The sequence below is a fragment of the Dryas octopetala genome, chromosome 3 (genome assembly GCF_963921425.1).
Source record: "Dryas octopetala chromosome 3, drDryOcto1.1, whole genome shotgun sequence".
In the NCBI taxonomy this organism is placed as follows: Eukaryota; Viridiplantae; Streptophyta; class Magnoliopsida; order Rosales; family Rosaceae; genus Dryas; species Dryas octopetala.
Window position 1 is genome coordinate 2,214,638 of NC_141368.1, and position 22,695 is coordinate 2,237,332.

At 36.5% G+C, this 22,695-nt stretch overlaps 4 protein-coding genes across 8 annotated transcripts; 2 read left to right on the forward strand and 2 right to left on the reverse strand.

The window, feature by feature from the left end:
* Nucleotides 1–114: 114 nt before the first annotated feature.
* LOC147289438 (Cleavage/polyadenylation specificity factor, 25kDa subunit) lies at nt 115–3,060 on the reverse strand. Its single transcript, XM_086236796.1, has 7 exons — nt 2,763–3,060; nt 2,593–2,638; nt 1,854–1,947; nt 1,663–1,736; nt 1,198–1,284; nt 944–1,054; nt 115–765 (listed from the first exon to the last, which is right to left on the reverse strand). The coding sequence occupies exons 1-7, from the start codon at nt 2,879–2,881 to the stop codon at nt 697–699; spliced, it is 600 nt and encodes a 199-aa protein (XP_086092922.1). The 5' UTR covers nt 2,882–3,060; the 3' UTR covers nt 115–696.
* Nucleotides 3,061–4,800: 1,740 nt separating this feature from the next.
* RUP1 (Transducin/WD40 repeat-like superfamily protein) lies at nt 4,801–6,339 on the reverse strand. The gene has a single exon (XM_086237680.1). It carries the CDS (start codon nt 6,177–6,179, stop codon nt 4,914–4,916), a length of 1,266 nt encoding a protein of 421 aa, XP_086093806.1. The 5' UTR covers nt 6,180–6,339; the 3' UTR covers nt 4,801–4,913.
* A 4,396-nt stretch (nt 6,340–10,735) lies between these two features.
* Nucleotides 10,736–17,257, forward strand: MSH3 (homolog of DNA mismatch repair protein MSH3). 3 transcript variants are annotated; one of them, XM_086236467.1, is made up of 13 exons: nt 10,736–11,738; nt 11,996–12,187; nt 12,524–12,688; nt 13,287–13,385; nt 13,476–13,727; nt 13,991–14,245; nt 14,353–14,484; nt 14,589–14,849; nt 15,144–15,215; nt 15,619–15,768; nt 16,015–16,488; nt 16,568–16,890; nt 17,014–17,257. In XM_086236467.1, the coding sequence occupies exons 1-13, from the start codon at nt 10,758–10,760 to the stop codon at nt 17,015–17,017; spliced, it is 3,360 nt and encodes a 1,119-aa protein (XP_086092593.1). In that variant the 5' UTR covers nt 10,736–10,757; the 3' UTR covers nt 17,018–17,257. The 3 variants fall into 3 exon arrangements, with proteins under 3 accessions (XP_086092593.1, XP_086092592.1, XP_086092594.1); XM_086236466.1 differs by having other exon boundaries at nt 16,568–16,886; XM_086236468.1 differs by lacking the exons at nt 16,568–16,890; nt 17,014–17,257 and having other exon boundaries at nt 16,034–16,271.
* Nucleotides 17,258–18,383: 1,126 nt separating this feature from the next.
* Nucleotides 18,384–21,364, forward strand: LOC147289441 (F-box/LRR-repeat protein At3g48880-like). Of its 3 annotated transcripts, none has more exons than XM_086236876.1 (3): nt 18,384–18,520; nt 19,748–20,155; nt 20,607–21,364. In XM_086236876.1, the coding sequence occupies exons 1-3, from the start codon at nt 18,483–18,485 to the stop codon at nt 21,163–21,165; spliced, it is 1,005 nt and encodes a 334-aa protein (XP_086093002.1). In that variant the 5' UTR covers nt 18,384–18,482; the 3' UTR covers nt 21,166–21,364. The 3 variants fall into 3 exon arrangements, with proteins under 3 accessions (XP_086093002.1, XP_086093003.1, XP_086093004.1); XM_086236877.1 differs by having other exon boundaries at nt 18,390–18,520; nt 19,751–20,155; XM_086236878.1 differs by having other exon boundaries at nt 18,501–18,520; nt 19,655–20,155.
* Nucleotides 21,365–22,695: the final 1,331 nt, after the last annotated feature.

Below are 22,695 nucleotides of genomic sequence, written 5' to 3' on the forward strand. Positions count from 1 at the left end.
GCAATGAACCATCAAGCTGGCATTTTGTGGGCATAGATATTTAGCATGACTCAGAGCTACACGGAACTAGGAGAACAAAAAGCACCATAACCTTATCGTAAAAAAACCCCTTCTTGATAATAGAAAGAATTTTATTGATCAAAGGTGAATTCTACAAAGGTGATTACATGTCACAAGGCTTCATCAACATGAAACTGATAAGAATGCTGTGAATGCATCCATCTCCTACCCATTACACAGTTAAGAAGCTTCCAGATACACCCTAAATACATTCATCTCCTACCCACCATTACATGGAAGCATAATTAGTTCTGCTACGAAATCTTAAATTAAAAGAATCTCAAAGAAACCAACATATCTTTTCTAGCTGGGAAGAAACAAGAACATCTTAATTTTAAGACTAAGGACTACAAGGACTTGCATAACACAACACTGTTTGAACAAAGTTTCAAGAGTAATGCAAAACACATTTAGTTTAGAAGATTAATGACCAAACATAGATGGACAGACCATATCATAAGATATGCTTCAGTCATCTGGATAAATTGAAGGATCTCATACTAACCAACTTAAGTTCTGTAACGAAATAATATCCAGGTCTTGAATTCTAGCAGTCCATGCAATGTTATCAAGATATAATCTTCAGTGAACTGGTCCACTCCTATCAGGGTAACTTCAAATTCCATGCTACATTCACTAACTGATCATGTTGAATTGGAATCTGGAAAGCTGCTGTGGAATGGTAGAAATAACAGGCCCATACCTCTGCAATTAAGAGATGTATATCATGAGAAAAAACAGGTGAAATAAAGATAATATTTAGAAAAAAGGATAAATTTAGTGAGAGGAAGAAAACTTTAAGTTTGTTATCTTATAGATTACAGAATTAGGGCGATGGGTAAACGGGGTAAATCAAAATCGGAATGCCATATAATCACCATACCTGAACATTATCATAGAGTTCAAACAATGGAACAGCAAGAAGTTTTAGGTTCTTTGGCACTGCAAAGTACTCCCTCTCAGATAAGTGAACAAGGAAAAGCTTCTTACACTCCTGCATTACCAAAATTGGGTAAATAAAAAATTGTGTACATGTAAAATCAGTGCGTGGAAAAGAGGGGAAGGAGGAATCATGTGCAGCCCAAGAAGCAATCAACAGAAACAATATTCCAGGATTTGTCTTTTGATAGAAATAACCTTGGGTTTTGTTATGTGAGGAGGGCAATATGGATACATTATGGTTTCAAAGTTTGGCCTCCACCAAATAGCCACGCACTCTCCTATCTGCAACAAAGAGACAAGGTAAGTAATGAGCATTGACAAAATAAAACATGCAGTAGCCTTTCAAGCTAACACTAAGGTTATAGGATAGATGGCCTTAACCAGATTTTCAAATACAAGTGGTGGCATAGCGAACTTCTCATAAACCAAGGTAACTTTTATGAAACATATCACCAAAGAAGCACCTAAAAGAGGCTTATCTGTCTAACTATATTGCATTTTGGTTGCCCTGGAAATTCCATTCATCTTTTATTACCTTTTCACACTTGCAGTCAACTCACTTCCAAGTTATATTTTTCACGTGTTTTCCACTATCCCTATAAGCTTCTAACATCTCTCTTACATCTATACTCAGGTAAATAGTAAATCAGAAAGTAGTACCTGCCAGTCTGGAACAAGGGCAGCTGAATTAGCGCCAAGCTTGCTCGTCAGCTTTCTCTTCAGCCCCTCAATTTCTGCAACGTAACAAGACCCACCCCAAAAAGAAATGAAAAGGAAAAAAAGGGTCAGTCCTTGACGGTATCAATTAGGAAAAATGCATTCACCATATGGAGCGCAGGGTAAGGTCATACCATTCTCTCCTGGCTTCAGTCGTCCACCAGGAAGTTTGCAGAATGTGTTTCCAATCTGCAGAAGAAGTATGTGAGGATGATTATGTTCCTGTACCTGCACAGTGAAGACAGATGTTGAGCCCAGAGAAAGAATGGAAGCCTAGCCTCTAGACATGTGTATCAAATTAAGTTCATGCATTATACCAAAACATTTATCAGAACTTGAATTATACTTGCATTATACCAAAACATTTATCAAAACTTGAATTAGACTTGCATTATACCAAAACATGAACTAATCAAGCTAAAAGGACAGTTAAACCCCATTACAAAGTATATGTGGAACCTTATCAAAAACCATGAAACAAACAAACTAGATTTGCCTTTGTGGATGTTCTCCATTGAAAAGAGAAAAATAAAGAACAGGTTCTATGAAACAGGAATTCCTCATCCAACGATGTACGAGGTATTTTAACCCAAAAAATCCATCATATAATGGAAGAGCAAAGATTCCCCTTTTGAGAGTTGCTAACAAAAATGGCATCGAGAACAATGATTTGTTCTAATCTGGTTAATCATTCAAAATTTCTCTTTGGAAAAGAAGTGTTTAGGCATTAAATATAGTAATATTAATGGAAAACTTGAGTCACCCAACCCACTTACGAAATTGTACAATTTGCTTTTATAAACTTGAAAAACAAATAACAATGCACAGGCAAATGATCCTATAACAAAATTATGAATGCCCTTGAGCACATACCAGTAAAATAGCTTCGACGCTGGTCCTCATTCCCTCTTTCATATAGCTGCCGATTCAGAAACCAAAATCAAAAACTAGGGTTTTGAATTTTTAAACAACCTTCACAAATACTATAAAGTTTAAAAACTAGATAGAAAAAATCAAAAGGGGAAAAAGAAAAAGAGGCATACTTGACTTTCATGCGAGCGAGGCGATCAGCGACGGAGGTATCCTTCTCCATCTTGGGCTCTTTGGTCCCGAACGTGTAGCTCGACAGTGGGTACGTGTTCACCACCGCCGACGTCACCATTTTTTTTTTTCTCTCTCTCTCTCTCTAAAACCGTGCTCTTTCTAAGATTTAGCTGAGAACCTGGGACTGGAAGAGAGTCAGTCAGAGCAGAGAGGGAGAGATTCAAACCCAAACCCAGAAACCCAAAGGAAAGGGTTTATTAGTTTAAACTTTAATTGGAATGGAGGTTTCTACTTCCACACTTCTTGTACTCGCGTTTAACACTAAACCTGTGAAACTAAAATCCAACATCACAGACTCGTCTTCTCCCGTTGGATTTCACACAGCACTTCCACGTGTCCATTTAATCCAATCTAACGGTGCTTTTGACTTTTGACCATTATTATAGTCACACGAGACTGATTATTATCGCCATTTTTTTATACAAATTATCTAGTAAACTTTTTCAAGAAAAATGATCAAATTCATTAAAAACATATCATCCTTTAAATTAAACATTGTCAACATGTTCATAATATCTCGCTTGTGGGATTGACGGGTTATTCAACCATAGTGGCCAATGTAAATATTTAAATTTGATATTTACTAGTAAAATGTTATGAATTGATCAGTGCATGTTTTGTTTGCAATACACTTTTTTTTTTTTTTTTTTGAGAGATTTGCAATATAAATTCTAGTACGTATAAATTTTCAATATAATAAAATGATTGATGATTAATGTATCAAACTCAAACAAAAAATTAAAACGCAATTCAATGTTCTAATTAATGTTCACTATTTAATTTTATAGAGAATTTCATAAATTATTATGTTCTAATATAATATAAATTATTATATTATTACAAAAGACTAAGGATATAAACAATTATTATTTAGCCTCATGCATTCTAAGATAAATATTTTATAATCTTTTTATACTCAAATTTGATGAAGTACTTCATCGTGTGAGTAAACATTTTAGCTTTATATTACATATTTACATCAAGCTAAAATGTAGAGCAATTAGAGTTTTTGTTTTCACATAATTAAACATATATTTTTATGCAATAATTTTTAAACTTTTAAGAAAGAAGGTCAAATAAGCTAGCTAACAAACAATGGGCATCAACCAAAATCTTTAATCATCTTGTATACATATAAATATATATATATATAAAGTATTCTCACATGCAACATTTAAATGAGTGCAGGATATAAAAAAACGTTCGAATACTCACAATCGTTCTAACGTTGGGTGTTTGAACACTCGTACAAATCCTGAGCATTTTAATGTAGAGATTTACTAATTATACACTATTACTATTTAAAAAACAAAAAACCTTTAGCTTGAATACATGGTCATGTATTCAAACTAAACTTAAATAAAAATATATGAACTTAATTATACGTATAGTAGAGCTATTTTTAGAGTTTAGTACATGAAGAAGTAACAAATATATATACAACTACAAGTCTACAAGCTAATAAAGTCTAAAAAATCATTTCATTTATTAAGAGCAAATTAATTTCTTACATTTATAATATTTATAAATATATGCAACAATGTATAAACAATTATTGATTCAGTGAAAATTAAAGAGACATGCATACATGTTCAGATGTTTTCTGGCTTTTATCTGGTTTGCAAAGGACAACATGCATGCAACTATCTATGCCAAACTTAATTTCGATGCAAAGTTCCAAACTATGCATCATTGTGAGCCTAAAGCCATAAAATGCCAGAGTCCGATGTCCAATGCATTATTACATAAGGATATTATACAATATTTCAATAAATATCCATATTAAATAAATAAGAATAATATTGTTTCTCTCTAAAACTTGAAGAAGAAATTAAATACATGAGATTTCAGTAATGCCATTCAATATATATATGCATGCGCAGAGGCGGCACAGCTAGCGCACTACATGTTCATGATCAGATTAATATAGCTAGCTGCATATATGGATATAATTAAGTTATAAACTTCCATAGAATCTCAACAAAATGGCCTCGATCTATATTTGTCTTTCTGCTAATTACATTCTCTAGCTCGTACCTAGTCTCTAATTAATGTAATTAAATGAATAATTTCCAGCAAATATTACTGTTTTAATTTGCAGTAGGATAATGGGAGAGAGATGTCGTTTCTAAATTCTTATCAGACATGAATGGCTTCTTTCTGCCCACAAAAACCTGCAAAACCCCATCGGATCCACCCGCCACTAGTGTGCACTGCTCCTCCCCAACTTGCCTCCAGCACACACTACTCACAAACCCATCCGCTCCGCTACCCATACCCATACCCATTAATGGCCCAAACCCATGCACCCATATGGGCTCACCCCACCTCTTATCATACACAAACACCTCGTTACTTTCCGACCCGCACCCGAACAAACCCCCATTCCTCCACACCGATAACCCGACAAAGCTCCGACTGTTCGTGTGACCCTTATATGTCCGAATTGCACGCGGTTCAAAATCACCACCATCCGTATTCCACAGCTTCAAACACCCATCCGTCCCAGCAGACACCATCGTACGGCTCTCTAGAAATCTCACGTAAGTCACGGTCTTCCTGTGCCCCTCGAAAATCAAAACGGGGCCCACCATTTTCCGGACATCATACGCGTACGCCTTCCGGTCTGCGCATCCAACGGCCACCAACGCGCCACCGAAAGGGTTGAACTCCACGCAGCAGACCGGGTTGCGCGCCTCGCTGGGCTGCACCACAGCCACGCATTCCCCGCCGTCGCAGCGCGGGTCCCACATTTGGAGGGTCCCGTCGTCGGAGCCGGATGCCCCGAGAACCGGATCCGAGTGCGAGTAGTCGACACTCCAGACCCGGCGCCCGCCGTGTTCGTCGCGCTCGAAGACGGGCAGCCTCGTTTCGAGATCGTACTCCGTGACGACCCCGTCGTAGTCTCCGGAGCCAAGGACCCGACCCGACGATCCGGGTCTCCAGCGGAGGCTGCTGAGCTTAGCTGGCGTGCACATGTAGTAGTCGCATACAGTTGCGTGGTCTAATAACATCAAATTGGCCATATCGTGCTGATCATCATAATCAAGATCATGTGGTAGCAGAGACTTGAAGCTGTAAATTCTGATCTTTCTTGCAATGCCACCAGTCGCCACGACCGTATCGGACGGGTCGAATTCGACTACGCCGAGGGTGTTGGACACGGCGGCGCCTCCTGTGGCGCCGCTGCTTGAAGAGACAATTGTTGAGAGACTGAAATCCCATTCACATCTAGCTGCAGCAGATATTTCTTCTTTTTCTTCTTCTTTGTTTTCTCTTTGGCTTTCCTTTTTTGATGGTGTTATTCTTTGTTGGGTTGGAAAATGGGATCCTGTGGCTGAGGAGAAGCTTTTCATTTCCCATTCATATGAAATAGTGGTATATGGTGGTGTTTAATTTGGAGGTTTATGGGAGGGGGCTCTTACTTTCGGAACCAACCAAAGGCTCCCATGAACCTTGCGTATGACGACTTGGGTCACTTCATAGAGGATGTGGATAATTCATAAACAGCTAGCTTTCAGCTAGATGGGGTCCTTATTCTGAAATTTCATTTTTTCTTTCTTTTTGATGTCTACTTCCTTTTTTTGCTTGATAGAATCATTCTTCATGTTTCTTCAAATTACAACAATGCCATTCGTTCAACAAATAATAGTTAACAAACTTACCTATATATTTATTGTGTTTACTTAGTACGTAGTACGAGAGAAATAGACATAATGATCGATAAGACCTTATTTAGTTTGCGAATTAATAACTATTCTGGATAAATTTTTTCTAAAAGTGTTCTAAACTCTGATTTGTTTTGCCACCATATATAAGAGCCCTTGTAGTGAAATGGGCAATTAGGGCATTTCACAGCAAATATAATTAATTCTGAAATAGACTGCAACTCAAACTATAGTTGTCTGAAATATGAATTGGTTTATAGATTCTAGGAGGGGGGAGGGGGGAGGGGGGTGTATTTATTGTATATTAATATTTTCGTGGCGAAGGTGGAGAAGGGCAGAAGAGGACTAAATGGAGGAGTGTTGGTTGGTTTTGTGCCTCAATTTTTTGTATGGGAGATGCCGAGATGGTGTGGACACAGGCTGCTTGTCCCCTCAGCATTACGTGGTTTAAGCAATGCCTTTTATCCCCGGACCTCATAAAACTGCACTTGACTCCCCGTTCATTAATTGAATTCTCAACCTTACTCAAATTCTATGTATGCCATCTAAAGCTCCTAAATTTCGAAACGACTTTAAATATCAAAAGTAGGTACGTTTCAAAAATTGGAAACCTTGCTCTATATATGTAATATGCAAATTTAAACATTATAGTTTCTGATAGAGTAGGACTGTAGGACAGTCATTTTAATTTATTGAAGAACTACTGTCAAAAGAAAGCGGTATAGATTTATTGTATCTCCTTCTTCTTTTTCTTTTTTATCTATAGAATATATGTGTATGGGCCAGCATGCAACAAGTTTATTCATGGATGGTACAGTGTAAGAGATAATTAATGAGAAAAATAAAGAAAATATATTGATTCATTTCCTTAGCATCTTAAAAAGATTTTCTCTGTTTTATTAAGGATAACGATTTTAAATGTCCAGTTAGCTATGACTAGGTGAAGGCAGTAATTTTCTGCTCTGGCAGTCTAGCCAGCCCTGTGGATTCATTCAATTGTATATTATTATTCCTCACAAGTCACAACTTATTAACACGAACACTATTTCTCCAATTGGTCAAAAAAAAAAAAACACGAACACTATTTCTCATTTAATTTATTCCTACTCTCTATACCCAACAACACCACCACCAGGATCTGCGCAGATGGCACAGATACTCCTCAAAGAGAAACCATCATTACTGTTGGAACCCAGCAGTCTCTCTCCTCCAAAAGAGAAATCCAACGGTCTCTTTTGGTTTGATTGGGCTGGACTAAGTTATATTAATAGGAAAATATTTGAGTCACCCTTGGGTACCCCAACGTCACCCCTTCCCTCAAAATAACAATTTTGGTAATATCGGCGCATGATCGGAATCATTCACTTTTTAGATCACCTATTATAGATCATCTCTGCAAAAAATCAAATCAATCGGAAATCGTTTGGTTATATAACTATTGTCAATTAAGTAGAAAAAATTGATGGTTTTCAATTAAAGAGTGATTTTTTGACCAAACCGTTGACTTTTTCTATTTAATCAACAACAGTTATATAATCAAACGATTTCCGATTGAGTTGATTTTTTGCAGAGATAATCTATAATAGGTAATCTAAAAAGTGAACGGTTCCGATCATGCGTCGGCATTACCGAAATTGTTATTTTTGGGGGAGAAGTGACATTGGGGTACCCCCAAAGGGTGACCCAAGTAGTGTTCATATTAATAAGCCCAGGGTCGGCGTATAGGCCAAATTATGTACACAACTCTATTAAACAATGGTTAAATGAAAATTTGCAAAAACAATTACACAGTGTACGTAAAATAATATATCTTAATATGATAAGCCCAACAGTAATAATATTGTGGGTGCCGCTCTATTCAATGGAGGAGAGGGTGCTGCCGGTATCGCTGGCGGGGAGGTGACAGGATGGATCAGGCTGTTGGCAGACTAGAGGGAGGTGATGGGGGGCTAGGTTGCTGCTAGTGGGGGCCGACGATGGGTTGGTTGAAATTAAGTTTTTTTTTGGTTTATTTCATATTTAGTACCTAAACTTTGACCCTTGTCTTAATGTGTTACCTAAACTTTTATTTGTCCCAATTGAGTACCTAAACTTTTATTTTGTGTCTAATAGGTACCAAAATGAATTTTTGTTAAAATTGTCAATAAAAATTAGGGGCAATATAGTCAAAGTATATTTTAATTATTTTCTTTATATGTTTAAAATTATTTAAAAAAAACACACAACAAACAAAAAAAATTAAAAATTAAAATTAAAAAATAAATTTTTTGAAGTGACTATATTGCCCCTAACTTTTGTTGATAATTTTAACAGAAATTCATTTTGGTACCTATTAGACACAAAATAAAAGTTTAGGTACTCAATTGGGACAAATAAAAGTTTAGGTACCACATTAAAACAATGGTCAAAGTTCAGATACTAAATATGAAAAAAAACCCTTTTTTTTTTTTTTAATTAGTGTGTTCTCATTGGCCAATTTACATTATGAAAAAAAATATGTATTTTTATATTTTATTAAATTATTGGAGTTACTAATAAAAAAATTAAATCTGAATAACGGCACTTTACAATATATCTATAGGCTTTTTTACCTAAATACCACATGAACTACATGAGGTGTGCTCTCATACCACCCAATCTTTTTTTCTTGTCAATTTACCATTGAAATTATCAATATGTGCTAATTTACCACCTAACATCCATTTTTCTGTTAAATCATAAAAAAATTTCCCAAACTTCCCATTTTGTCCTTGAATACAATAAAAAAAAAATATTATTTTAAAAACTTTTTTTAAAATATAATTATAAAAAAAACTTAAAAACTAAAAAATAGAAAATGGAAAGACCCTTTTTTTTTAGGGGGTTTACTTAGATTTTTTTTAATATTTAAAATGCTTTTATTATATAAATTGACGAAAATACTCTTGAAATAAACATAAAATTTAACTAAAGTGACGGTAGGTGATAAATTGGCCAATATGTGAAAGTTCAGGTGGTAAATTAACAAAAAAAAAAAATTTGGGTGGTATTTAAACACACTCTCTATAGTTCATGTGGTATTTGAGTAAAAAAGCCTATATCTATATAATATATATACAAGTATTATTATAAAAGAAATGAAAATTTTAGGCCGAGTCTAATAGCGTGAGTTTGGGATTATGTAGGGCATTAAAAGCTTTTATCAATATTATTTGATTTAATAGATGATACTCAAATTTTTATTATGAAAAAAATCATGAATTCAAATCTCAAAAATAACAATTAATTAATAAATAATAATAAAAAATCTTACTTATATAGTTATATATGCATGCTAATTTCTTCAGAGTTTTTAATTATATAATAAGTTCCCACATGCTGCCTTTGTTCGTTGGAACCAAGCATTTTCATGTGTATCACTAGCAACTAATTAAGCTCATGTTGCATCACCCATCAATAATTAATATCGTGCTCATTGCTCAACCAGTACCGACAATGATAGATAAATGTGTTCATTCATTACAGTACATAGGCTATAATCAATCAAACAATTGCTTTAATTTCCGGTTTTCTTCCGTGAACGATAACACATATATGAAGGTATAAAATAAAATTTAACTTTAAAGGTATAAATATGACATAAATACAATACTAAAATGGAATCCCTAAAATGATATAAGAATCGTAGTGCTTATTACACCCGTACACACCATAGCGTAGATAGCCATTACACTTAAATATTTGTAAATAAAAAAAAAAAAATATATGTAACGAGTGTATATACCAATTCTCTTACAACATATACTCACATGATAATTATGTAACCATTATAAAATTTAAGATATATACATATATATATGAGTTAGACGATTAAACAGTTTAATATGTTATGTATTTAAACTATTCGTATAAGATATTAATCAATTAGGGTTGAAGTTGAGATTTTAAAAACTCAGCAAACCATAAAAATGAGGCACTTGATCCTCAACATATATTGACTTGATTTTTTGAGGCCAGCGCCGGCTCCGCCCTGCAATCAACTAAAATTATATCTAAATATATGAGTGATGAACACATCGTTTGAATTTGTACAGAAATATATGACACGTCAAAAATCCCACCATAGCCATAGAATTAGCCATAAAACTTCGATGTTTTGTAAATAAACGACATGTCGTAAAATGGTACGACCTGAGATGAGCGCGCCAAATCAACAAACCCCAGTCTATTAGACTAAGTTGTCTTCAGTCGTCACTGCTAAAAGCCCAAACCAGCGGTGGCACCACCATGGGAAAGCAAAAGCAGCAAGTCATATCGCGCTTCTTTGCTCCCAAATCCAAACCCACAAACCTTTCCTCTTCTTCATCATCCTCAACACCCTTAAACCCATCCTCATCATCATCTCCATACCCACCTCCCAAAATCACAGCCACAGTCACTTTCTCACCCTCCAAACGTAGCCTCCTCTCCTCCCATCTCACCTCCCCATCTCCCAAACCTCCCAAACTCCCCAAACTCTCTCCCCACACCCACAACCCTATTCCCACTCAACCCAATCCCTCCCTCCACCAGAAGTTCCTCCAGAAACTTCTAGAACCCTCCCCCGACATTCCAGAACCTTCTCCTTCTTCTTCTAACCCACCAATCAAGTACACCCCCTTGGAGCAACAAGTCGTGGACCTCAAAAAGAGATACCCAGATGTTCTTTTGATGGTAGAAGTCGGTTACAAGTACCGGTTTTTCGGCGAGGATGCCGAAATTGCTGCACGGATTCTGGGGATTTATGCCCACATGGATCACAATTTCTTGACTGCTAGTGTACCCACTTTCCGGTTGAATGTACACGTCAGGAGGCTGGTGAGTGTTGGGTATAAGGTCGGCGTGGTGAAGCAGACCGAAACCGCTGCGATTAAGGCCCATGGGTCGAACCGGTCCGGCCCATTTGGCAGGGGATTGTCGGCATTGTATACAAAGGCGACGCTGGAGGCGGCCGAGGATGTGGGGGGTGGGGAAGAGGGGTGTGGTGGGGATAGTAATTATTTGGCTTGTGTGGTGGATAAGAGTGTTTTGATAGAAAATGTGGATTGTGGAGTTGAGAGTGGGACTGAAGTGAAAGTTGGGGTTGTTGCGGTGGAGATATCGACCGGAGACGTTGTTTATGGAGAATTCAATGATAATTTTATGAGGAGTGGGCTTGAGGCTGTGGTTCTGAGCTTGTCTCCGTCTGAGTTGCTTCTTGGGGACCCACTCTCCAGACAAACAGAGAAGGTATGTGGTATTTTCTATTTTCAACTTGCAATGAAATGAAAAATGCTTTTAATTTTGTTAGAAAATTGAGTTACACCCAAAGCTTTTGTCTTTAGACATGTTAGTTCGGTATATGTAACTGTTATCTTGCTTATTCCAGAATATGGGCGTTCCATTAACCTCTATTACGTTGTTAATAACACTTGCAAAAAGCTTTTTCAGCTTGCATTCTCTTCAATGCATTTCCAAGTCATTATTTTGTTAATTCTTGTCATTAGATGTTGCTTGCGTTTGCTGGACCTGCTTCAAGTGTGCGCGTCGAGCGTGCCTCACGAGATTGCTTCAACGATGGCGGTGCTCTTGCTGAAGTAATGTCTTTGTATGAAAACATGGATGAAGATAGTTTAGCAGAGCATCCAAAGGGAAATACAGAGGTGACTGAACAGGGTATTTCTCGTTTGGCAATTGAGGTATAATATTTTTGGTATTTTATCCTCATTAATAACCCTACTTTTTCTTTTTGTTTCTATTAAAATGTCATGTATTTTACCCTTGGCCGGTATGTTTGCCCCATGCTACTATCTTGCATTATTTGACCATGCCTCTGGATTTATTTATCCTTATGGATCAGTGGACTATTTCTGTTCTGTGTGATCTGTCAATGGCAAAATTTCTTTTGTTAGAAGATCGTCATTTTCTTGTTTAACTTTATTTTCCTGTTCACTTATTGATTTGATGTATTTATTGTTATTGCACTTCTAGTCATCTGCCTTTTTCTTTACTCTATTCTTTACTTTGTTTTAAAGGGAATCATGAACATGCCAAATTTGGCAGTCCAAGCATTGGCCCTAATGATTCGTCATCTGAAACAATTTGGTTTTGAAAGGATCCTGCACCTAGGAGCTTCTTTTAGGCCCTTCTCAAGCAACGTGGAGATGACTCTCTCGGCCAATGCACTTCAACAATTGGAGGTATCTGATTCTATTCATGTGTTTTGCTGAAGAGAGGTTTGCTCTGGAATTTTGATAACTAATATGTTGTAATGCCGACCGATATCCATGCATGACTCTTCTTTTGCCACCTAACTGGGGGTTGATATTAGGATAAGTGGATAACCAACAACAATGCAATTTTCTCAAAGATTGGTGTAATTTACTTAACTACTTATACCTAGCTACAGATATTTGGTTCAGGTTTACTGACTCTAAATCCAAAACCAGCATGGATTTGGTAGTGGTAATTCTGTGTCATTTTTTCATTATTCAAAAATTGCATATATGATTAAGTATTAAGTTGAATTTATTAATCAATATTGAGAAAAGAATGTTGAGAGCTTTTACCATGATAACTAAGTCTTGCAGGGAAAATATTAAATGCTGCATGCTTAGTTGGCAGATTGAGAAACTTCCCATTATTAATTTGGAGCTTTTCCTTATTCTTGTATAATATTATAATCATGATGGAAATCATGCTTTTCCTATATGCTGAAAGATGCAACAGTTATCCTTTTAAAAATTTCTGGGTTTATACTTTATTTTGACACCGGGTAAACATGCCCAATGCTTTTAGGTATTGAAGAACAACACTGATGGGTCCGAGTCTGGCTCCTTGCTGCAGTCTATGAATCATACTCTTACTATATATGGTTCAAGGCTTCTTAGACACTGGGTATGAGCTGCATGTAAACGTTTTATTTTTTCTCTTGAGATTTTAGTTTTTCATTTTTCCATCAGTTGATTGTTCCCTTGCATGTTACAGGTAACTCACCCTTTATGTGATAGAAACATGATTTCCGCTCGTCTTGATGCCGTTTCTGAGATTGCAGAATCCATGGGGTCTTCAAAAGCTTCTCAGAATATTGAAGGTCGAAATGCGGAAGATTCGTATGTAACAGTTTTGAGACCAGAGTTTAATTATATACTTTCTTCAGTTCTGACGACTTTGGGAAGGTCACCAGATATTCAACGCGGGATAACAAGAATCTTTCATCGGACTGCCACTCCATCTGAGGTGATGCATGGGTTCTCCTCCAACCTGCTATTTTGAATAGCTGTATGTTTGTAAATCATTAATTTGTCATCTTCTGGGTCAAGTTGATTGTATCTTTTTCTTTTTTAAATTAAAAAAAAAAAAGGGATAAGACCTAATGAAGTAATAGATAGATAATATCTACTGATATGTGCTCAGGGGCTGTTTGTTTCATTTGGGCTTGGTGCAACTAAATAGTTTGCCTCACCTAGGTGATTGAGTTTCTCAATAATGGGAATGTACAGTTCATTGCAGTTGTTCAAGCTATTCTATATGCTGGAAAAGAACTTCAGCAACTTCAAATTGAAGAAGGTGAAATCGAAAAAAATTTGAGAGGAAAGACAGTGTGCTCTGAACTGTTGAGGAAGTTGATTTTGACTGCTTCATCATCCAGTGTAATTGGAAATGCTGCAAAGCTGTTGTCTACCCTTAACAAGGAAGCAGCTGACCAACAGGATCTACCAAACTTAATCATCATTTCTAATGGCCAGTTTCCTGAGGTATGTACTACGAGTTCAATAGTCTGAATTTCACATCTATTTTTGGGTACTGTTTGCTGCCTTTTTTATTCACACTCCTACCTTGTTTGTGAAACTTGTTTGATTAGGTTGCTAAAGCACGGAAAGAGGTTCAATTTGCACAGGAGAAATTGGATTCTCTCATCAGTTTGTATCGCAAACAGCTTGGAATCCGCAAGTTGGAATTTATGAGTGTGTCTGGAACAACACACTTGATAGAGGTAGGTTGTTGAAGTTCATCCTGGGAATATTCTTATGTGTATGGACATTCCAAGTGCAAGTTACATATGCTGTTGTATCTAATTAAATGTAGCATTGCCTGCAGTTGCCCTTAGATGTTAAGGTACCTTCGAATTGGGTTAAGATCAATAGTACCAAAAAAACAGTCCGGTATCACCCACCCGATGTCTTGGCTGCTTTAGACCAGCTAGCCCTTGCAAATGAGGAACTCACTGTTGCCTGTCGTGCTGCTTGGGATAGCTTTCTAAGTGGTTTCGGTAAATATTATGCCGAGTTCCAAGCTTCCGTTCAAGCACTGGCCAGTTTAGATTGTCTTTATTCACTTGCTGTACTTTCAAGAAATAAGGTATGCACTGGAGGTTAAATTATAATATCTTGCTTCAATCTGCGACTTATTTTGATGTTATATTGTCATGTAAATATGGGGACACATATAAAAACACAGATTTTTGCACAAGCTTTCAACATTTAGATAATTCAATATCTAACAGTTAAGATGCATTTAAAAAAAAAAAAAACAAATTCATATAATGCTTTTTTGTAAACATAATTAATTTTCTCTCTCCAAATCTATTTTATAGAAACAAATTCACTTAATGCGTTTTTTGGAAACAAACTCACGTATCACTTATTCTTGCAGAACTATGTTCGTCCAGTGTTTGTATATGATGATGAACCTGTTCAGATACGCATCTCTTCTGGCCGTCATCCGGTACTTATATAATGCATTTTAGGTTTAAGAAGTTATGAATGCTTAAAGTTTTATTACTGGTTTCTTCACAACTTGCATGTCAAGTCAATATCTTTTTCATCTGATGGGAAATGTATGCTATCTTGATATTTTGATTGATATTCTGAAACGTTAAGTTTCAAATCTCTATTGGCAATTCCACTTTCTTCTGCTGAATTTAGCCACGACACTTGGTTTGCCTGAGTTTTGAAGAAATCAGATTAGAGCCGTATCAAAATTGAATACTCCTGCATTTTCCATTAAAATTCTTGTAGGCACGCAATGTTATGGCTCATTTCAAGTTGTCCATAGCTGCTATACTAAGACATGACTATTTTTTATGTGTCATTCTGGGCTTCTCTTTAATGATAACAATTTCTTACAGGTTTTCGAGACTACATTACAAGAAAATTTTGTTCCAAATGACACAGATTTACATGCAGATGGAGAGTATTGTCAGATTATTACTGGACCCAACATGGGTGGAAAAAGTTGCTACATTCGCCAAGTTGCTCTGATTGCTATCATGGCTCAGGTAAAATGAGAGCTTCAACTAATATATTGTGTTATGACTGTTGCATTCTCTTATAATTTTGCATGGTACTAGTTGTTTTTTTAATCGACATATTTGGAGGTATGATACTGTTTCAATTGTCTTAAGCTGTAATTAATGGTAAAATAATTCTCATAATGTTCAACATTTTTCTAGTTGCTGCTTTGGTTTGATAATTGAATCTCTTAACAGCCGTTGCTTTATAAAAGCGTGTTCTCATTCTTCTAGGTTGGTTCCTTTGTACCAGCATCATCGGCAAAACTGCATATGCTGGATGGCATCTATACTCGAATGGGTGCTTCTGACAGTATCCAACAAGGGCGAAGCACCTTTCTTGAAGAACTGAGTGAGGCTTCACATATACTCCACAATTGCACAGCACGCTCACTGGTCATCATTGATGAGCTTGGGAGGGGCACAAGTACACATGATGGCGTGGCTATTGCTTACGCCACATTACATCATCTACTACAGCAGAAAAGATGCATGATCCTCTTTGTCACGCACTATCCAAAAATTGCTTATATCAAAACTGAATTCCCAGGCTCAGTGGGGGCATACCATGTTTCTTATCTGACTTCAAATAGAGATATGGGTAAGATGGACAAGACATCTGGAAATGAAGATGTCACTTACTTATATAAGCTTGTGTCTGGTGTTTCAGAGAGGAGTTTTGGATTTAAGGTTGCGGAGCTTGCACAGGTAGTCCTCTACCCTCTCTCCCTTCCCATCATGGGGCACTCTATCATGTAATTTAAGTTGGGCACTTTATGTTTTGCAGCTACCATCCTCATGCATCAGCCGAGCAACTGCCATGGCTGCTAGGTTGGAGGCAGTGGTAAGCAGCCGAGCAAGAAATAGATATGGCCTAAAGTGGTGGTTAAGATCACTGGCGATAGATAAAAAACAAGAAGCACAAGAGGAAATGCTGGAATCTCCTGAGTACTCTTGTGCAGGATGGAGTCAGAATCTAGGGGAAATAAATGGTGGTGCGTACAAGGAATTCCTTATGAATTTGAAAGCTGCTATAGTCGATGATGACCTTGCAAAAAGCTTTCGGTATCTGAATGATGCAAGAAGGATTGCAAGAGAATTAATAGGCGGGTAAAGATGAAATTTATTAGTTTTTGTTGGTTTTCGTAGACTAGTAGTAGTTGATCATGGTAGTTTATATTACATTGCATCATAAACTGCTGATATCTTCATTCATCCTCGTGTAATTCCCAGATAACGAGCCATTGCTGAAAGTTGGTTGGCATCTTTACTGCTGGGAAGACAGCAACAGTAAGTGATGGAGACAGATTTAAAGCAATGAATTTCATCAGTTTTGTAGATAGTAAAAGTGTAGGGAATTTTGTATTTCTTGATGTCTCCCAACTTTATCTATTGTAATTAACAGTAAATATGTTTGCATGAGGCTGGAGAAAAGAAGAAAAATCATGGAATGACACTGAATTATTATGATAAATGGCAATAGAACTATTCTAGCAATTTTTCTTCACTGTTCACGATGGGCAAGTGGTGAATCCATGTTTTTGTATTGCATCTAAAACTGTTTGGTAACCAAGGTCGGGAGGTTTTCACTGCTAGAGTTATACGATTGTCATACAAGTATAACATCTATGCGGGTATGAAATTCAGAATATTCTTCCTTGGTTGTATATATATATATTTTTTAACTGATAATATCATAATAGTATGTGATATAAAATAACTTGTCTGTCCCAGTAATAGGGACACACTGGTGTCACGAGAGAGAGAGAGAGAGAGAGAGAGAGAGAGAGAGAGAGAGAGAGAAGTGAAAGAGCCAATGGGAAGAAATCAGGATGCCACCTTTCCTTATCTTAGTGATAGGAAAGTTTTTTTTGCAAATGATATGTCAAGTCAAGGAAGGGATGCCACCTTTCCTTATCCTAGTGATAGGAAAGTTTTTCTCGCACATGATATGTCAAGGAATTTATCCAATACGATCATTATTATCTATATATTAATCGCTCTACATGTGTTATGACTTATGAGTTAATTAAATTTATATCGAATGTTATCGTTACACTTGTAATAATTTTAAGATATTTTAGCATAAACTTGTCATGTTATATATCTTTTCCTGCCTGTTATTTTTTCCACCCATATAAATAGCAGATCCAATCATGTTGCATAAAAATCTCAAGATAAAATTAATTATTTAATTGATCTGAATTATTTAGTTTTATATTTCACCAAACATCGTATAGTGCTAAAACTATCTTATTTAATTGAATCCAATCTTGAAAATAATCTAATGGAGTCAAATTGTACACGCCAAACGAGGCTTAAGTGTCTTAAAGACTAAAGACCAGTCAGGTTATGTTTGCCAAGACTTGAACAGGGAGTGGTAGTGTTAGAGAAAGTTTTCACGTGATTTGAGCACGTGGCCGAGAAGATAGGTAAAGTAGTAGCTAAGTACAACTGTACACTTGTACAGGGGCAAAACTGAGCGGTTCGAGTCTTCCAGAGTTTAGAAGGGAAGTAGCTGTAAAAGGAAAACACCCTTTTGGTAATTTCCACAACGGGAATCCGCTTCCTTCTTTGCTCAGTTTACTTGTTTTGGCAGAACCGCAGAACCAAAGAATAATCTCCTTAACCAAAAAAAAAAACAAGAATAATCTCAACACATTTCTTACATTATTGCAGGCCAAGGCCCAACAATCAAGCACATGACTGATAAACCTTCCTCAAGAACCAGAACAGAGAAGTGATCACTCTCTCTCGCTCTCTCTCTCTCTCTCTCTCTCTCTCCCTACACATCTAATTGCTTGTGTCTTGTATGTTTTCTGTGAGTTTTATTAGTGTGAGCTGTGGAGTGAAAATGAATTCAAGTTTGGTAGGTAGATAGATCTGATTAATATGATTAGACACCAAAATCTTGTACCACTAAAACATGATTTTAGGTTTTGGGTTTGTGTTTCATGTTAAAGATTGGAGCTTTCAGCGGAAATGAACTTGAATTATTCCAACTTAGAATTGGGTTTGGAATTTCAAGATCTAGCAGTGCCTGGAGTCTAGGAGAGGGTTGATCTCTTCATTTGGGTCGGGGCAATTTTGGTTTTTGGTATTTGAATTTTTACATGAGCTAGAAATGGGATAATGCGCCAAGCAAATTAGCATTTCTTGGCTCAAACCGAGGACTGGTCTTACACTTATTACTTATTATAATTGTTATTATTTTGTTTTAGAACAAAGATGACTGTTAAATTTGATACAAACCCAGTTGCTCTGAATGTTTTGTTATCATCGTGTGTATGCTCTGTTCTGATCACTATGCAACTTGTTGTCAATAATGTTTGCCCTTCATCCATTGTTTTCATTGCTGCTACTCCTTCGTTTCAACCCATATCTCTGTCTAGTCTGAGCTCTGTGCAAAGCTTACTGCTGTCTTTTGCCTTTTGCTAAGCCTGTAATTTATTCCCCCCACATTGCCTTGTCCCCCCAATTATAAAATTTAACTGATAGAGTTCAGTTCTTACAAGTTTATTCTCACCAAAGGAGAGAAAATGGGGAACAACTTCATAAAGTTTCTCAGAAAATTTGTTTTTTCTCTTTTTCTTTTAATGGTGAGACACCTTTAAAATAACTCAAGGTGAGTGAGTCAAATTCAACCCTGATTCTGTTTAGAACTCGTGCACACTCATTGATCTTAGACAACCCGATTTTGAGGGCTGTCCTACATGATTAATTGCATTAACCAATTTAACCTGCTCTCTGTTTGCTTATTTGAGAATTATAAAACCGCTTGTTGTGGTGCTTGAACAATCTTATTGTTATATGAAGGAACTATAAAATCACTAATAGTGGTACTTAATGTGGTTCTTCTTATTTGTTTATGTAGACGCCATGATGTAGTAAATATTCTTTTTTGTGGAGAAGTTTGGAAAGCTGGCAAAATGGAATTCTTATAGTGTTTCCTTTTATTTGTGCTTAGAAGTTATGATGCAGTAAATGTGTTTGGAGAAGTTTGGAAAGCTGGTGAAATGGAAGACAGTGACTCCCCTGGGAGAAGATGGGAAGACCTGGATACAGACATATTGGTGAAGATTTTTCAGACTTTTGACATCTTTCAATTAACTTCAGGAATTGCTCACGTTTGTAGTGCATGGCGTTTGGCTTGCTGTGATCCCCTGCTTTGGAAAACACTGGATTTGTCAATGCTGAGATCTAATTTCATCAAAATCCCATTAGAGCCCTATGTTTATGTTGATGGCCGGTCTGATAGGTTATTGACTCGTCTTTTGAAGATTTCCTTGAGTCTCAGCCGGGGAAACATAATGACCTTGAGTTTCCATTTCAACTTGTATGTGAGTGACGATCAGCTGACCTATACTGCTGAAAGGTAACTCATTAAATTCTCATTTATGATCCTTTAAGAATCACATAGTGTCGCTCATGTTTCGTTTTTTGTCAAATTTCTCTTTATCGAATTATATATATTGTTAAATCATGGAGGAATAAACTCAAAAGATTTATTACTAAGAATGAAAAGGATAGCTTGGGTTTTTTGTATGCAGATCCTCAGCTTCGTATTAATGATACTTATTTCTCCTTGCTTTTCAATATGGATGGTCCATTTAGAATCTTTTCTTAACTCATGCTAACATGGCGTAGCTTTAGCCATTGGATTCTAAATGTACCCTCCAAATTGAAAGGCAAGGAAAATCAAACATCATTAATACCACGCAGAGGATCTTCATCTGGGTTTTTTCTTTTTTTAATTATATTTTTCCATGATATATGTGTTATCTTTAGATGCAAGATATATATGAGGTTGTTCCTCTTAATCACAGGTGCCCACAGCTGAAGAAACTAGTTTTGCCAGCTTGGAACAGATTGAAAAAGACTGGAATCTGCAAGGCCATTCGCTGCTGGAAAGATCTCGAATCACTGACAATGCCTAGCATAGCAAATCCCCCATATTTGATGGAGGAGATTTCCAAGAACTGCAAAAATTTCAGTGAACTAAAGGTCATGGGTCCTTGTGATATTTTCTTTGCTTCAACAATAGTTGCATATCTTCCAAAACTGAAGGTCTTAAGCCTCCGGTGCTCAATGCTCTTAAAGGATACTGTGATCATGATCTTGGATGGCTTACCACACCTAGAAGTCCTCAATATATCACATTGCCTTCTGATTGAAGTCCCTCCGCCTCCTGCACCTAGAAGATTTCTTAGAGAACTTGATCCATTAATTCTTGAGAAGGCTTCTCGGTTACACAGATTTATGGCATGCATGCAAGACTCATGCACCATGTGCCAGAAGACCAAAAATGATGAGGGGCTCCTGAGGTGGTATAAATATGAAGAAGGGCTATGGAAAGAAGATGAGGTGAGCTCCCTTGCTTATTGATTAGAGCATGAGAATGAGACTGTAATTTAGTGGGTTAGAAGCTATATATATAGCTTATCTATGTATGTGTAACCTTTAATTTTGTTGATTGTTCTGCCTTAATAAAACTCTCGACACATAAAATGCCTGACCAAGTGAGAGGTCTTTGTTAAATAATATCTGTATTAATTCTATACATAATCGAATTTCTCTTTCTGTAGTCAAACTCAAAGTGTTTTGCGGGATGTTTAATTTGTGCATACAAGTGTTTCGACCTTTCGAGCAAATCCTTACTCTGCTGATATTAAAGCTCATGTTTAAATCTAAATATGTTTTGGAAAGGCCTAATAAAGTTGATCTCCCAACAATAATTGGACAATGCGGCAAGCAAAGTTGAAGTTTCTTCATTTCTGATAAAAAAAAGAAGGGTTTTCAAGTCAAACCTAGGACTGGTCTTGGGCTTACTATTCTTTCTAGTACCTGCCTCAAGACTAGATTTGTTTTTGTTATGTTTCCAATTATGATTAGATATTGGTGTGTGTGCATTGTATAACGTTTGTTTAGACTTTTTACATTAAGCGTTATAGACTCCTCTCTCTCTCTCTCTCTCTCTCTCTCTCTCTCTCTCTCTCTCTCTCTCTCTCTCTCTCTCTCTCTCTCTCTCTCTCTCTCTCTATGGCTTAGCTTGAAGTTGTTTGGAGGAATGGAAGTCTGCTTTGGAATACACTTGATTTGTCAACAATGGAATCTGATTTCATCATAACCATTATGGAGTCCCTTGGTTTATGTTAGCAGCCATTCGGATTTAAAATTGAGAAATGTTGTGAAGGCTTCATTGAGTCTGAGTAGGGGAAACATAACCACTTGCTTTTCCATTTCAACTTGTTTCTCCCTGACCAACTCTTCACTTATATGGCTGAAAGGTAAGCAACTCATTCAACTCTCTATGAACAAGGGCTATGGAAACAAGATGAGGTGGACTCCCTTGCTCTCTGATCTATCATAAGAGCATCCGAATAATAAGACTACTTTAAATAAATTTGTGGGTTATATTTATATGTAGCCTTGCTATTTGCTTTCTAGTCTGCACTTTTGGTGATTGTATTGTCTTGTGGTGGAATAAAACAGCCCAAATTTGAGAGTATTAAAGACATATTGATTGTAGACTCAAACTAAGATTCCTCTTAAACCTCACCCAAATTGATTGAAGACAACCCTCTATAGTCTATACTATAAAAAGGCCCGATCAATTAATTTCCTACAAGATTATTCAGCCCTATGTTTATGACACATTGACTCGTTCCGATGACACATTGACTCGTCTTTTGAAGATTTCCTCCGTTCTCAGCCGGGGAAACATATTCACCTTCATTTTCAACATCAACTTATATGTCACTGATCATCAGCTCACCTACATCCTAACTCTTCAATATTTAATCTAAAACGCACTGTTTGTAAGATAATTAGATGAGTTGTCCTTATAATAGGGTTCAACACTATTTGAGTTTTAGATTATTTTTAGTTACATTAAAGAAGATTCAACTTTACATC

Excerpts from the sequence above, each read along its gene's own strand:
- LOC147289438 (XM_086236796.1), bottom strand. The coding sequence starts at position 2,881 with ATGGTGACGTCGGCGGTGGTGAACACGTACCCACTGTCGAGCTACACG. Across the intron at positions 1,948-2,592 it reads GCGTCGAAGCTATTTTACTG|GTACAGGAACATAATCATCC; the intron begins GTATGTGCTCAA and ends TTCACTGTGCAG. Across the intron at positions 1,055-1,197 it reads CTCACATAACAAAACCCAAG|GAGTGTAAGAAGCTTTTCCT; the intron begins GTTATTTCTATC and ends TTGGTAATGCAG.
- RUP1 (XM_086237680.1), bottom strand. The coding sequence starts at position 6,179 with ATGAAAAGCTTCTCCTCAGCCACAGGATCCCATTTTCCAACCCAACAA.
- MSH3 (XM_086236466.1), top strand. The coding sequence starts at position 10,758 with ATGGGAAAGCAAAAGCAGCAAGTCATATCGCGCTTCTTTGCTCCCAAA. Across the intron at positions 12,689-13,286 it reads ATGCACTTCAACAATTGGAG|GTATTGAAGAACAACACTGA; the intron begins GTATCTGATTCT and ends CAATGCTTTTAG. Across the intron at positions 14,485-14,588 it reads GAACAACACACTTGATAGAG|TTGCCCTTAGATGTTAAGGT; the intron begins GTAGGTTGTTGA and ends CATTGCCTGCAG.
- LOC147289441 (XM_086236876.1), top strand. The coding sequence starts at position 18,483 with ATGACTGATAAACCTTCCTCAAGAACCAGAACAGAGAA. Across the intron at positions 18,521-19,747 it reads TCAAGAACCAGAACAGAGAA|AAGTTATGATGCAGTAAATG; the intron begins GTGATCACTCTC and ends ATTTGTGCTTAG. Across the intron at positions 20,156-20,606 it reads CTGACCTATACTGCTGAAAG|GTGCCCACAGCTGAAGAAAC; the intron begins GTAACTCATTAA and ends TCTTAATCACAG.